This window comes from Micropterus salmoides, unplaced genomic scaffold (genome assembly GCF_014851395.1).
Source record: "Micropterus salmoides isolate LMB-PRFRI ecotype aquatic unplaced genomic scaffold, ASM1485139v1 Ms_hic_scaffold_8, whole genome shotgun sequence".
Classification (NCBI taxonomy): Eukaryota; Metazoa; Chordata; class Actinopteri; order Centrarchiformes; family Centrarchidae; genus Micropterus; species Micropterus salmoides.
In genome coordinates, this window is record NW_024044570.1 from 26,414,022 (window position 1) to 26,429,982 (window position 15,961).

Genomic DNA, 15,961 nt, shown 5'->3' on the forward strand with positions numbered 1-15,961 from the left:
AACAGGTGCATCTAATTTAGGATAATAAATGGAGCGGAGGTGGACATTTTGAAGGCAGACTAACAGGTCTTTGAGAGTCAGAATTCTAGCTGATAGACAGGTGTTCAAATACTTATTTGCAGCTGTATCATACAAATAAATAGTTAAAAAATCATACATTGTGATTTCTGGATTTTTTTTTATAGATTATGTCTCTCACAGTGGACATGCACCTACGATGACAATTTCAGACCCCTCCATGATTTCTGAGTGGGAGAACTTGCAAAATAGCAGGGTGTTCAAATACTTATTTTCCTCACTGGATATATATAATATAAAAAGAAAGAAATTTGTATCAAATGTAAAAACAAAACAATTACTAAAATATCAAGCAATCATCATAATAATAATAATAATAATAATAATTTGAAAATTTGTACAATTTATCAGTCTGAGTTTCCACTGGTTGTCCTTACTTCATGGCATGAGGAGACATATTTTGCAGTAATTATTTGACATTTGGGCATTTCTTCTAGTAAATAGGGGAGTTTCTGTGTGTCTGATATCATTTCTATTTCGGGGTATATTTGGGAAATGTTTGCAAAGTGTTTTTCTCTTAATGTTTAATATTTGGGACATGAGGTTAGAAAGTGCAGCTCTGTCTCTACCTGTCACACTGGGAGCAGAGTCTCTCCTCTTGTGGTAGCCAACTCTGTCTGTGGCGACCCTTTTCTATGGCCAGGTTGTGTCTGTGTGTTGTCAACATTTTATTGTGTTCAGGTAATTTGCCAGTGTGAATTCTCTTTTTAAGAATAGATAACATTGTGATTTACTTTGTGTTTTGGTCGTTTCTTTCCAGTATTCAATATATTTTTCTTTCTGCTTGTTGATAATTTGGTTTGTTCTGCTTGAGTTGGTGATGATATGTCTGGGGGTTAACTGATTTTAAGTGATTGTAAAATTTAATAGATTTTTTCTATATTTTTAGTAAGAGGGGGTATTGGCCGAGCTCTGTTCTGCACAGTTTATTTGGTGTCTTTCTCTGCACCGGCAGGTTGCTCTTATAGAACGTCCCATTTGTCAAATTCATTATTTAGTTTTGGCCCCCAAATTTTGCTACCATGTAAAATTATTGGTTCTAGTACAAACTGGAAAATTTTAAGCCAGATTTCAATTGGAATATAATGTTTCGTTTTATTGCATAGAAAGCTCTCCTTGCTTTGTCCCTCAGATCTTTCACAGCCACGTTGAGGTTTCCTGTGTATGTAATGTTAAGGCCAAGGTAAGTGTAGTTTTTTTTATGTTGTAATTTAGTTGTGTCTAAATAGAAATTGTGTGTAACCTGATTTCTGTATTATGTATTGTTATAGAAAAGGCCCTCGTGCCAGATGGAATCAAAGGCTTTTTGGAAGTCAACAAAACAGGCATATACCTTTCTTTTCACAATGTTTAATTCTTGATCAATTAAAGTCTGGAGGGTAAGTATATGGTCTGTTGTGCGGCAATTTGGCAAAAAAACAATTTGGCATTTATGCAGAATATTGTTGTCATCAAGAAAGTTGACAAGTCGTTTATTAATGATGTTGCAGAATACTTTTCCCAGGTTACTGGATACACATATTCCTCTGTAGTTATTTGGGTCATATTTATCTCCGGATTTATGAATTGGGGTTATTAAACCTTTGTGCCAGATGTCTGGAAAAGTTCCAGTTGCTAGAATAGTATTGAATAGTTTTAGTATAGCCAATCTGATTTTATGGTTTGAGTATTTGATCATTTCGTTGACGATACCATCAGTACCACAAGCCTTTTTTCCTTTCAGGGACTGAATGACTTCTGTTAATTCTTGTTCTGTTACAGGGTAATCTAGAGGGTTTAGGTTGTTTTTTTTTTATCACCGCCTCCAGAGTTTTCCATTTTGTGAATATATTGTACTGATCATCAATTTTTGTAATATTACTGTATAATTCAAGTGATTTAATCAAATCCATCTTGGATCGCCAATTCATCCTGCTGGGTTTTATTTAGGTTGTTCCATTTCTCCCAGAACTGGTTGGACTCTAAGGTTTCCTCAGTTTCACAGAGCTGGTTCTTGCTGTGTTGTTCTTTCTTAGTTTTTAGGGTGTACTTGTATTGTTTCAGAGTGGCCTCATATTGACAGTGTCAAACCATTTGTTACCGTTCATTTGTTGAGGTTTTGGTTTGGAGGCTTTCAAATTAGACAATAAAGCCAAATGATGAAATATTAGATTGATTTACACAGTAGAATTTACACCAGAATTATTCTGGTGTAAATGTGTCAGTTAGAAATAAATTAGTTAAATCATGTATGTTTTGATTTTCAAGTGCCTTTTGGTACGCCCCCATGCTGTCTGGGGTCCATCTGTATGAGTATGTGCTGTTAAACAGTTCACAGGCACTAGGGGCTCCAGACTTGGAGCCCTTTTTGCCAAAAGCTGAGCTGTAAGTGTAGCGACCCAGAGAGTCCCCTCTTAGTCTCTCTCTCTCTCTGTCTCTCTCTGTCTCTCTGTGTCTGTCCGCCCTTCATGAATGGTGTTTAGGAAACAGAGTGAACAGGAAAGGCAGAGCAGACAGGGAAGAATAGAGGGATATCCCCTTACAGGGTTCCCTCCTTTTTCCTCCAGGATAGAGGGGTTGAGAACTTCGGAAAGGGTGTGGGGGTTGGTAAATCACACCACCTGTCCGCACACACACAAACATGAACCTGTGTGCATGCATTCCAAAAATCAAATACAATCCTGTCTTCTCTCTTTCTCCCCGTGTGTGTGTGTGTGTGTGTGTGTGTGTGTGTGTGTGTGTGTGTGTGGCGCGCGGCAAGAGACCCTCAGATTAGCCCTATGTGGCCCAGATTACAACGGGATCAGTGCTGCCACATATTACACAAGCCTGTGAACCATCAGTGACACAGTGGGCCAGCCTTGGCTTAAGGGGCTGAAACCCCCATTTAATTACACTCTAGCAAAGAGGAAAAGTACAGTATCTAAGTCACACAAGCTGTTTATTTACACTGTGGTGAGAATCGTGCATGCAATCTTGAAAAGAAAAAGAAGGGGAAAATGCATGTTTTGTCAAGAGGGTGGTGTAGTAGGGTTTTAGTTTTCAGGCCCTGTGTCACATTGGCTTTCCACAAACAAATGTGACATTTATAGGCTCTGCTTTACCATCAGCACTTGTCCACCTAGTGGCTGCAGATGGAAACGCCTCTCCAGCAGGGGGAAAAACACCCCTCCATCTGACAGCAGAGAATTAGACCTTTGAAAATGCTCCTCTGTCTGATATGTATTGTCTCCTTATAGAAAGCCATATTTTTCTAGGCAGGTTTTTGATTTTGTAATGCCAATGTCTAGACAGTAGATGACAATTTCTTCTTTTTCTTTTTCCTGTTTGATCCAAGGTGCCACCAGGGACGTTGGCTCAGCTCTGACAAGGATGTGTATGCGACACCGCAGCATTGAGACAAAATTACGCCACTTTACCAAGTAAGTGTCACCTGTCTTCCACTCACACACTCCCCACCTCAATTTTCTCTTCTTTCTTTACTCTTCTCTTGCCTTGAGTGGGGATTATTGTGTTCCCAGGTCCTGGCCTATCTCTGTTGACCCTCTTCTCATTCTGCCTCTCTTCACTGAGTGCTTTTGTGCCATGGAAAAAACAACAATTTGTTTTGGCCCTCATTCTCTTGCTGTCTCTTCTCATGTTGTGTCTCCTCGTTGCTGTAGTGCTCTTATGGAAGGCCTGGTTACGCCACTCCAGGACAGGATAGAGGAATGGAAGAAGACAGCTAATCAGCTGGACAAAGACCATGCCAAAGGTGAACAACCAGGAAACACAATACCTGTTTGTGAGCACTGTACATGGGACAGAAATTGATACATCTTTGGTTTTGACTTGCTCTCCACAGAATACAAGCGGTCTCGTCAGGAAATCAAAAGGAAGTCGCTAGATACCATAAAACTTCAGAAAAAAGCAAGAAAAGGTGAGAAAACTTTCTCCAGTAACCCTTTTGATTAATAAAATCTGTGATAAAACACCTAAACTGAGATTTTAGGAGCAATATTAATGAAGTCTGCTTGGCTGCTGTTCCCTGCTTTGGTACCAATGGTTCAGATTGAACTGGCGCCATCTCCAGCATAGAATCAGAAATGACAACTCTTTAAAATCACAATTTCACAATTTCACACTTTCTAGCTTTGGATGATTTTGCTTCTAACCATAAATCAAAGAAATGACCTTCTTTCCTGGCTGTGCTTGGATTAGCTCCTACTGCTGGTTGTAATTAAACTCCTATTTTCATGCAGGACTTGTACACCAGTGGGACGGGCTAGCCATATACATGCAATGTGCCCTGATATGATACAGCTAACACTGCCTCTTCTTATGTCTCTCCTCCCCCTGCCTGTTCTGCAACCCCTCCTCTATTTCTTTCTGGCTATTTACCCTGGCTGTAGAGCTTCTAGGTATGTCTGCTGAGATCTGCCCTGTATGATAACTTCATGAGACAGTTTTCAGAAGGCATTGTAATCATTTTTACACCAAACTGCCAATGAAAGAAAACCCTTTGCTGTGTTAGCATTTTTGGTTTAAGGAATAGTTTGACATGTTGGGAAATACGCTTAATCCTTTTCTTGCTGAGAGTAAGATGAGAAGATTGACACCCCTCTCATGTTGCTAGATATGAAGCTACCACCAGCAGCCAGTTAGCTTAGTTTAGCACCAAGGCTTGAAACGGGGGGAACAGCTAGCTTAGCTTTGTCCAAATGCAACAAAAGCCACCCCCAGCTTCTCGTGAGTAGTGTAAAGATTACACATTGTTGTGTTACAGATTAGCTAGCTAGCTCTCTGTTTCCCCCTGTTTCTAGTCTTTGTGCTAAGTAGCTGCTGTGGTAGCTTTATTCTATAATCCAAATCTCAAGCGATGCACTCATTGTAAGCATCCTTACATTAAATGATGTAAGTAATACATGGCTGTAAGTGAATAGGCCCAGGTCATAGCAGGAAAAGCACATTATGGGACCCTTGATTTAATCAGTGCCTCTATTAAATGAAGGTGCACTGAATTAAGCTGATATGTATTAAACATATAGACAGTGGTATGGCAAATATACACTGTGCTGCCTGCTAAAGTGGAGTGCTGTTAGAGTGATTATGATCTAGGCAGCTGCTAAGAACATAGCAAGACACAAGTCTGAATGTTTATTTTCAAGTTGTGAGGTGGTTGCCGTGTGCACATTGTTTGAGATTGAACCAAAAATACTAAGACATTGTGGTGTGTTTAAAAACTTGAAACTGGCAGCATATGTCTGTGTAAATCATGCAATCAGATAACACAAATGGCATCTTCATCGCATCCTCCTTTAAACCTTTTGCCCTTTTTCATCATCATCTAGTCATTGTAGTATGCGGTCTTGAATGACTCTTGGACATTCTGTTTACTTTCATGTGTCTAATCACATCCATCTCACGACCTACAAGTCCCCACCAGTTGCTTTGCATCAACTCATTATTGATGACATGTTTCCGTTTCCCCTCATTCCAATGTACACGAACCATTTGAGTGTAATGCTTGTTAGTGCGTTGACCTCTAGTACACAAGACGTTTATCATTGTTTGCTCTAATCATCTGTCATTTTTTACTCCCTCCTCCCTGTGCTGTGTACTCTTTTCTTCCTTCCATAATAATTACCCGCCCCTCAAATTCCCAATCTCTTTTCACTCCTCCTCCTCCTCCTCTCCTCCCTTTCATCGTCACTTCTGTGTGTCTGCGCCCTTGCTTTGCCTTGCACAGGCCGGGGTAACCTGCGCCCCCAGCTGGACAGTGCCATGCAGGATGTCAGTGACTTATACCTGCTGATGGAGGAAACGGAGAAGCAGGCAGTGCGCAGAGCCCTCCTGGAAGAGAGAGGCCGTTACTGTACATTCATTAACCTGCTGCAGCCTGTGGTGGTGAGAGGCATTAAGGGTTGTAAAAAATTACTTTGAATAGCACTGATGTAAAAAGATGGTTTACTTTGCTTGCTCTTGCTGTTGATGTGGTAGCTGTTTAATCCTATCCATCCCGTTTCCCCCTCCAGAATGTAGAGATTGCCATGCTGGGAGAGATAACACATTTGCAGGCCATTGTTGATGACCTCACTGTGCTGACTGAGGACCCACACAAGCTGCCACCCGCCAGTGAGCAGGTAACAGAGGTGTACTACTACTACTGCTGCACTGACTCCCCCAGAGATGGTCACTGTTGTTAACTGTTAAATGATAAGTCTAGTGATATTTTTTATTTGTCATATTAGCAACACAAAGACCAAAACCAACATCTTATTAATTCCACTAACAGGTATTTTCTGTGTAAAATGGGCACTGTAGTTTATTTTGAGTTGATGAAACACACTTAAGGTACATGCCCATCTGCTGTAAATACTTCCTAGTGCACCATGTGGGTATCAGTCCGCTAGTAAAAATAGTCCCCAACACATCACACTATTTATTATTTACCCCTGTTTGAGTACTATTCGCTTAAAACTACAGTGCCCAGCTGTTTTATGTAGGTAGGTAGGTTTATTGTCACAATATAACAAGTTATAGAGTGAAATTGAGTTTTGTAACTCCCCTCTGCTACTTCGCAGACAATATACATTAATAAAGAATCAATTATTAAAAATGTTAAACAGACATATACTATCATCACTGGAGTAGTGCTGAGGATGAATTACAGTTTAAGACTTTGATAGCTTGGGGGAAAAAGCTGGTCTGCAGTCTGGTGGTGTGGCAGCAGAAACTTCTATATCTCTTCCCAGAAGGCAGCAGGGTGAACAGGCTGTGGCTGGGTGAGTCCTGTCCTTCAGTATCCTTATCAATATCACTGAGGCTCAGGAGATGGGTACCAATGATCCTCTGAGTAGTTTTAATCACCCGCTGCAGAGCCCTCCGGTCCTGGGCCATGCACACATGCCAGTTTATGATGTTTCCAGTCAGGATGCTTTTTTCTGCTCCTCTGTTAAAGCTGGCAAGAACTTGACACGGGAATTTGGCCTTCTTAAGCTTCCTCAAGAAATACAGTCGCTTCTGAGCTTTCTTCACCACGATTTTGTTTTAGGACATTATATAGCATTGTCTAACAAATGAAACCAATATCTGTGACTTATTTTTAAAGATTTATGTCTTCAGTAGGAACAAATGGGCTTAGGGCCGAGCTTATCAAAAGTATTGTCTTTTCATTAAATGTGCAGGCTCTAAAAGCGATTTAGCCCAGGTCTATTGTTGTTAACATTTGGTTATGTGTTGCCAGGTGATCCGGGACCTGAAAGGCTCCGACTATAGCTGGTCCTACCAGACCCCTCCTTCTTCCCCGAGCAGCACCGGCTCCAGGAAGAGCAGCATGTGCAGGTATATTCTACACACACACACACTCATGTACACACACAGTTGCTCTTCAGTTCGGTTCTGGGCAATGCAATGCTATGTGCTGATCCTACATTAAGAAGTGATATGTTTCGTTGTCATGGCTTATTTTAGTCTCGCTGGATCTGAGCCGTCAGGCTGTTTTGAGCAAATATGCACATTCTTGATTTCAACCCTCTTATACAACATAACAGCAAAGGATTGAACTATAAAAGGAATACACAAGCAGGAGATCCCCCCACTCCCCTTCACCACACAGCCAGACTAACAGTGACAACATGCAGTACATGACGTATCTTGCCAGCTTCTCAGCTCTTGCTCCTAGCAGATTTGCAGTTCCCGAGCTCCTTATAGCCAGATTAGGACCAAAGCTGTGAAACATCACATCCTGACAGCCATGAGCCTAGACGAGTGCCAAAATGCACATATTCTTAAGGCTAATGGTGATAGTTCAAATGTGGGTCAAAGGTGCAGTCTAGGTCAGTTGTAAGTTGAGTTTAAAGAACATCAAACCTTGTTATCACAAGTCATCACTTTGCTTTAGTGTGACAGTTCCTAACCAAACCTCCCTGATTTCTGTACCAATTAACACTGCAGCCTTTTTATATTTATTCACAATGCAGTGTATGACGTGTGTTACGTGATCTGTGTGACGGTTGTAAACTACAGTTAGTGTGATCATTCAGCTTAAAATAAGACTAGTCCATAAATCTTATATCTTGTAAATGTCAGCTTTTTCTGGAACTTAGAGAAACAATTCTAGTTTCAGCTTAATGGCTGTAGGTTTTTCAGCTGATCCAATGAGTCTGTAAAAGGTTTTTGATAAGCTGAAGGTCATAGACTATCTCTCTGCTAGTAGAGAAGCATGTCAGTTGTGTGTAAAAAATTAAATTCACTGAGACTGGTGTTACAGGATTTTCAGTTAAAAAGTAAAACACAGTAGTAAAGAGGCAATGGACTCGGCAGCATGATAGAAGAAAAACAAGTTTACTGAGGAGAGCGAGAGAGGAGGAAACATTGCAGTTATGAATCTTGTTAGGTTATTTAATTTGTCATATTTCATTTGGTATTCCTCCTTAAGCCTCACACTAGAGGATGAAGATTAAGGAGAAATGATAACTTTAGATTGATTCCAGAGGGAGAGGGGGAGGAGGAGGTGTGGGAGAGCAGTACAGAGGGAAGGTGAGAAGACTAAGTTGCTCATTTTTAGATGCGTGGATGACAGAGAGAAGCAACGCTGAGTGAGGATGACAGAGCATGAGACAAAAAGCATGAAGACAGCTGTTGATGTTCAGTTGATGTTCAGAAGGAAAGAAAAATCAAAGCGATAACTTTTTAATGCTCTTTGATGCAGCAAAATTAGAAGAAAGGCATGATTTAGAATCTTCACATAACACTGCCTTCATGTTCTCAGCTTTTGTGATAAATTTTTCATTTAGCCACGGCCTACACATAAATCCGCCCAAAACAAGTTTCAGAACAAAATAAGGGGGGGAAATACTAGAATATTGATCACAATCCTGTTTTACATGAATACTGTATGTTTTTTTTTGGAAGATTTACAATGCCTAAATGAAAACGAATCAAGCAAGGGAAGAAAATGAAGTAAAATACATACCTTTTCATGTATGCATTTACTGTGTCATTATTAAATGAAAAAACACATGTTAAAAGGAAATTTAATTAGCCTTGTAACATTTATGATTGAGAATTCTCAAAACAGCTGACAGTCAGTCACAAATGTAACAAAATATATGGTATAACAGTTTTGTCCCTCTGGACCTGCTACCCCACAGGGGGCTCTTTTAAGGTGAAAGGATGTCAGTCATGGCTGCCATCTTTTTGAGTCAGCAATGATAAGGTCCACCCATGGTCGTACCCCCTGTGTTTGGTCAGTTTATTGTATTTAATTTAAGAATGGATGATTTATTTCTTTTCTAGCAAGCTCCCTTAATCTCCTCTTAATGAAAACTAATGACTTAGTATTGGCAGATCTGTGCTCCCCTCTGCTGGACAACACGGGAATGCAATACACCTCTTCACTGTGTTTTCTGTGTTATCATTTGATTTCTATGTCACAAAGTCATGTCACAATATTTAAAAAATAATAATAAATGGATTTGGTTTTTAAAGATAAACGGCTGAATCATTTACATTTAACATGTTTTTAATTCAATTATGACAGTAAAGGCATACATGCAAAGTAATCGACTTAATGTGTTAATGTTTATTGTATTTCACTTTTTTCCTTGTTCCATTTTAAGACTTCCATATTTATTGAGTTACATACTGACCTGATCTCCTGTCAACAGTCTCCTTCAGATGCCCTCTGCAGGAGCCCATCGGCTCAGCAGCGTCTCTTCTCACGACTCAGGCTTTGTGTCCCAGGACGCCAACACCCACTCTAAGCCTCCATCGCCCATGCCCTCTGACATCGCTAGCCAGGTAGCAGTCTCAGCCATAATACTAAAGTTCATTCTTTGGTCTGGAGGAAAGAAGGGCATGTATCGCAGCATAACCAGGAACAAAGCAGTCGTGTTGGCTCTGGAGATTCCTCAGGCAGTAATGCTGCAGGGCAGGAGGATACGGACACAACGCCACTTTCTTGTCACAGTAGATCTACAACGAATCTCTCTTTTTAACAGCAATCCTTTGCCATCTGGCACGTTCAATCTTCTCATGTTTCCATTTCAGACATAAACCCATAACTTCAATAAGAGCTCGATAACCAAACTCAGGCAGAGCTGTCTGATTTTTTAAATTTATTTATTTATTTTTTTTACTGCAAAAGAGCTGCGAATGTTGAATTTTTATCCCTGTGGTCTGATAGTTATTCACACTCTCACGGTCTGCACAGATATCAGTGTACATACAGAATACACTCAGCAGCACATCAGCACACCAACTGATGCAATGTTCTGTTCTGAATAAATGATCTTACAGGCTACTTTATTTTTGATCTAGGCTGTGGTCTATAGAGCCCTCAGAGACAAAAACACCTCCCTCCTCCTAAAGCTCATCAACACTCTTCTCCAACCCTCACCCTCCTCCTATGCATCTCTCACACCTACCTCTCTCTCTCCATTTCGTCTTCCCCTCCACTGTTTTTACCCCATCTCCCCTTCCCCAGAAATCAACCAGCTCAGCCTCCTCTGAGGCTTCAGAAACCTGCCAGTCTGTCAGCGAGTGCAACTCTCCTACAGCGGTTAGTACTGCATGCATCTCACCAATCTACTTAATTTATTAGGCACACACACTACCCCACACACACACACACACACACACACACACACACACTATGTGTTGTGTATTTCACCATTATTATCTTTAGTTTAAAGAGTCCTGTGGGCTCTTTTCGACAGCTGCAGTACGGTTTGACGTGGACTATTCATGAATGTTGAGCACTCTGACTCAGACTTGTCTGTCCGTTCCGCAGTTTGGCTCATGCTCATCCTTCGGTACCTTTCGCCCTGCTTTCTCTCACACTGGCACCATCAGGCCTCTCTCTGTCATACTTCCTGCGTCCCCCACATTTAACCACTCCCCTGGATCCAACACCCCCTCACCCACATCAAAGGTTCCTAGCTGGAAGGTTTGTTTTCGTTTGCAATTTTACTTTTAGCTCTTATGCTTTTTTGCTCCTTGTGTTTTTTTGGCCTTCATGCACATTAATGGACGTAAGGATTAACCTCACAGTCACCATTTTGCTGTTGCTCATCAAGCTCAGTTTTCAGCTTTCCACACAAAGATGTGCTAAACTTATATGGCTCTGTCATTTAACAACACTATCATAGTCGAATGTATTCTGCCCACATCTACATCGGCATCTAACCAGTTCATGAGCCAAATCCGCAGCTTCCATGTTTAACTGACTGCACGACTGTTGGATGGCAAACACTGGAGATGCACGGTTGGAAGACATTCTCATTGTTCCGTCTGCTGCCGCAGGATTGGGCCAAACTGAGTTCCTACGAGCCATCATTGGCCAGCACTCTGCATCGTCGGAGGGAGTCTATGGATAAGATGAGAGACCTGGAAGCTCCGCCCAGTCCACTGGGGTATTCTGGGATGCAACCAGATGATCCCCATCGAGCAAGAATTGGCCCAGGATCCACAGCAGCCAAGGTAAGAGCAAACAGTCAATGTGCACATTTGCATGCCTTGAGTATTGTAGTGTGCTGAATTGCATGTGTAAATGTTTGCTAATCTTTATGTATTTCCTACGTGTGTGTGTGTGTGTGTGTGTGTGTGTGTGTGTGTGTGTGTGCTTCAGCATGGCGAGCCGCTCTCTCCAGCAGCCAGTACTCTAGCTATGGTTTTGACCAGGGGCTTGAGTATGGAGCAGCAGAAGAGCAGCAGGGACTCTCTGCAGTACTCCAGCGGCTACAGCACCCAGACCAACACCCCGTCTTGCTCTGAGGACACCATACCCTCACAAGGTAACACTCACCCTTAACAGCCACACAGTCCTTAAGGATAAAGCACACAGTAGCACAGAATTTCTGAATGCCCCTGTTTTTTTCCCATGTAGTTTTGATTGGAATATTTGCGTTTTATGCAGCAGTATAGGAAAGTGCATTATTACTTGCCTTCATTGCTGGCCTGATTACTGTAAGTTATTTTGTAATAAAGCTCAACGGCTGCAAAATAACTCTTCAGAAATAGATGCTCATGACTCACTGTCACTTCTAGGTTCTGATTATGAGTGCTACTCTCTAAATGGGGATGCTGACAGTGAAGGACAGGCAGACTTTGACAAGTCCTCCACCATCCCACGCCACAGTAACATTGCTCAGAGCTACCGCCGCATGATCCAAACCAAGAGGCCGGCCAGTACTGCAGGCCTGCCTGCGGGTAAGACCCTGCAGGGAGCTCAAAACGGTGCAGGGGGAAGCAGCTCCGGAGCCATCACCTCAGGGACGGCCACCATCCGCCGGACACCGTCCTCCAAAACTGGAGTGAGACGCACGCCGTCCACATCTGGCCCCATTCCCATCCGGCCCCCCATTGTGCCAGTTAAGACCCCAACAGTGCCAGATTCTCCAGGGTATGCCAGTCCACCCCAGCATCGTGAGGGCAGCGAGTTTCTGTACGGTGATGACCCATCTGCTAGTGACTACATGAGGGCTTCTCCAAAGAGGATGAGCCTCCCCGACACAGCTTGGGGATGTGGGGGAGGAGGGGCGGACAGGACTGTTTATGCCCAGCAGGCCCCCGGCATGACCGCCCACAGTGCTGAGGAGGACCCTCTGTTCGCTGCCAACCGCCACAGCCTGGTGGAGAAGATAGGGGAGCTGGCAGCCAGCGCCCACGCCCTTGGTGAGGGTCAGTTTCCCTTGTGCAGCTCACTGCCAGGGGATCCGAATCCCCAGGAGCTGTCCTCCACGCCCCAGGAGGACATGGATATGCTGGTGTCTATACGCCGGGGGGTGAAGCTCCGCAAGACAGTGACTGACGACAGGTCAGGTCCCAGGATTCTGCGGTAGCTGAGGGAGAAGGAGGCTGTGAAGAAGCACAAGTTTATTTACAAACTGAAGCTTTGTGGTGAAATACAACAGCACTCAAGTGATACATGAACTGAGGTACAAGTAATAAAGAGGATGTAACGTGTGGTGAATGAAGGCCAGTTCACAGAGCAGTGAGTGACCATGAACCGTGTCAAGTCTATTCATGTCATGTATGTATTGCGTACGTACAAAGTAATCCATATTTTTTTGTTTTTTATTCTTCTTTTTTTGTTCTGTTTTCGTCTTTGGGCTTTGTGGCTGTGCATCTCTGCTCCCTGTGTGACCAGTTTTTTCAGCCCAGTTTGTCCCTTTAGATCCAGTGATGAAGATGTCACTACCGTAGGGATCGAATGCTCTGTGTCTTTGTTCTTGCTCTTATGATTATTATGATATTGTGCATTTCTTAATTAACACAGCCACCCGTCAGTGGGAAGTGATAGGTGAAGTGCTCTGTGAGCCTGTCTGTATGTTGTGTTTCACATCATTACTGTATACATACCGTATTACTGTTTTTATTTCATAAGCTGAACAGCAGCTGTGTAAGTCATGTAAAATAGAAGCAATATGGCAGTGTTTTTATTGCTGTACTGTGCTGTCAATATATTCTGCAATTAAACAGGCGTTTTGCTGTTAAATGGCTTCATTGTCTTTGTCAGAAAAAGTAATGCGTTTATTAATAAATAGAAAATTATACATTCATGTTGTCAGGAATCCATTAGTATTTGGATGCTGACATGGCTGTAGTTATTATAAATTGATCAGTATATAACATCTAAAAGGTTTTTTTAATATTTTCCCCAGCCTTTTGAAGTTTTATTTCTTCACTACTTTCTCCATTACATATTTTCTAAAACTGAGAGTCTACTTTAACAGTGCCTTGCAGTCCTCTGTAAAGACAGATGAGGGTGCCAGAGAACCTTCACTGTGGCCAGGCTGACACAGTGGCGCCAAAAGGAGCCGTAATGGAGGACATTCATCGACATTACTGCTTCAGTGAAGACATTTGGCAGGCTGGAAGATGAATGATATGTGGGGATAAAGAAGAAGAGGAAGATGGTAATAATGTTTCACAGCCGCCAGGACAAACAACATTCATGTTACACCAACAAAACAATGTAAAAATAACCAACAGATGCTAGCATACTCATGTTTACAAAGAATTTTTTTTTACCAAAACTGTATCTGTTCACTTGAACGACTCAAATATGCCAAATAATGTAGCTTACATAAGCTGATGTAAGATTATGCTTCCAACAAAATATAGGCCACCATATAAGTAGAATTTACTCAGTGTCCATGTTCATTTAGGTCATGTTTATATAGCCTTTATTTTGCAAAGCACACATTCTTTAAATTAATCTATAAATTATTCTTCCATTATTGTTTAAATTATTGGTACTCTTAGACTGACCAGTCCAGCAGCCCAGTGATAGGACCTTTTCTCTATGTAAGGGACCTCTACTGGAGGGCACTATTGAATGATATATGATATATATCCATTTAGAACCACACTTATTTAAGATCCCACTTAACAGTAGAGTCCAAAGAATTAGATGAACTGGAAAAATGAGTTTGGGTTGAGAGTGTTTTTGAGACGAAGAATATAACTAATCTATTTTGATCTCTGACAGCTAGTCGGTCACTGACAGTTCTCACTGATTTGCAATGAAAAATGGAGGCTTAGAAGGTCTGAATAGATCCAGATATTGAAGATCAGACAGGTGGATCCAGTATTCTAACTACTGATAAGGAGCCATGGAGCTGTCTTTTGTGCTGGTCCAATGTGTAAATCCTACAGTAGATGCTGCAGGACCACCACCAAGAAATAATTTGTCTACTTGGCTCTGGAAGCCTTCAGTATTTTTTAATATTCTCCCCAAATGGGTCCCTCATAATCCTCTCAGCCTCATAAATAGCACATTATTGAATTTACACTATTAGTGCATAGCCTTGAACTGGTCCAGTAATGGGAATCTGCCTAATGGCTGGGGCTTGCTAGAATAATTAACTGAGAAAAGAACTGAGTTGAGTTTCATTGTGCATCTGAGGTAATGTTCTCGCTTTCAAAGAGAACATCATCACTGCCTCTTTTAACAAATCTCACCTCTTAGTTGGGCAGAGTGAGAGGGACACTAAGCGGTGCTAATTTTCATTCGCTTTTATTTTTCAATGACGGCCCTTTTGTGTCTTTTGATGATGTGAGAAATCTTTTAATGTGCTAGATAGTCATGATTGTTCGGGGCGTCAATGAGATACTGTTCAAATCAATGATCATTTCTAAGTGTGCTAATCACTGCGGCCACCCCAGGCTCTACTAATTATAATGTAGATGTAATAAAAGCGCTCCTCAGACAAGATGTGGCCCCGAAGATGCGCGTTTTGTTTCTATCAAAACAACGTGCATTAATCATTAAATCGTTTTTCTTGCTGCTGTTGTCATTTTATCATACTACTTGCTGAGGCTTTCAATGAGCAAACATCAGTTTTTATGAGATGTAAGTAAAAAGGCTAAAGAGACGCTCAGTAATGAGATGGTTTGGTTTTATTGTTGTTTTTTTGCGCAACTGACATTTTCAAAACCTGATGATACCTCCACTGCGTTATTATTGGTGAAGGGAAATTCTGAACCTGGTTGCACACGTTCCTCCATAATTAATACCTCTATTAATAAACAGTTATGGTTTCCTTCTTCAGCACAGCTTAAACACTACCGTAGGTGGTAGGGGCCTTACGGGGATAACAGATCAAATCTAATTAGCTGTACCTAATACATGAGGGAAATGTCTTTATATTTATCCAGTTCCTCTAACTGCTTTTTGCCGTCAGGTTGTGATGAGGGGAAATGTCCTGAGGGGCCCATATACACAGGAACACTACAGTGAACAGTACTGCAGAGCTGCTGCTCCTGTCAGGTGTGCTGGTGCTTCCAGAAATGGCTCTTTGCAGTTCTTCCAGGGGAACATGTGGGGCAGGATTTCCATAAAAGTTCACTGTTAATGCTCACAGATGGATAGCAACCAGAGAACTGGATGCTTAGTCATCCATTTTAATTGTCCTGT

At 41.8% G+C, this 15,961-nt stretch overlaps 1 protein-coding gene across 4 annotated transcripts; it reads left to right on the forward strand.

Annotated features, from left to right (window-relative positions):
• The first annotated feature begins 2,914 nt into the window (after positions 1–2,914).
• On the forward strand, positions 2,915–13,537 carry mtss1la (MTSS I-BAR domain containing 2a). Of its 4 annotated transcripts, XM_038706152.1 has the most exons (13): positions 2,915–3,479; positions 3,720–3,811; positions 3,902–3,976; positions 4,449–4,457; positions 5,786–5,943; positions 6,072–6,179; positions 7,283–7,380; positions 9,708–9,840; positions 10,526–10,600; positions 10,832–10,987; positions 11,344–11,520; positions 11,669–11,834; positions 12,088–13,537. In XM_038706152.1, the coding sequence occupies exons 1-13, from the start codon at positions 3,355–3,357 to the stop codon at positions 12,879–12,881; spliced, it is 2,166 nt and encodes a 721-aa protein (XP_038562080.1). In that variant the 5' UTR covers positions 2,915–3,354; the 3' UTR covers positions 12,882–13,537. The 4 variants fall into 4 exon arrangements, with proteins under 4 accessions (XP_038562080.1, XP_038562082.1, XP_038562081.1 ...); XM_038706154.1 differs by lacking the exon at positions 10,832–10,987 and having other exon boundaries at positions 12,088–12,881; XM_038706153.1 differs by lacking the exon at positions 4,449–4,457 and having other exon boundaries at positions 2,917–3,479; positions 12,088–12,881.
• Positions 13,538–15,961: the final 2,424 nt, after the last annotated feature.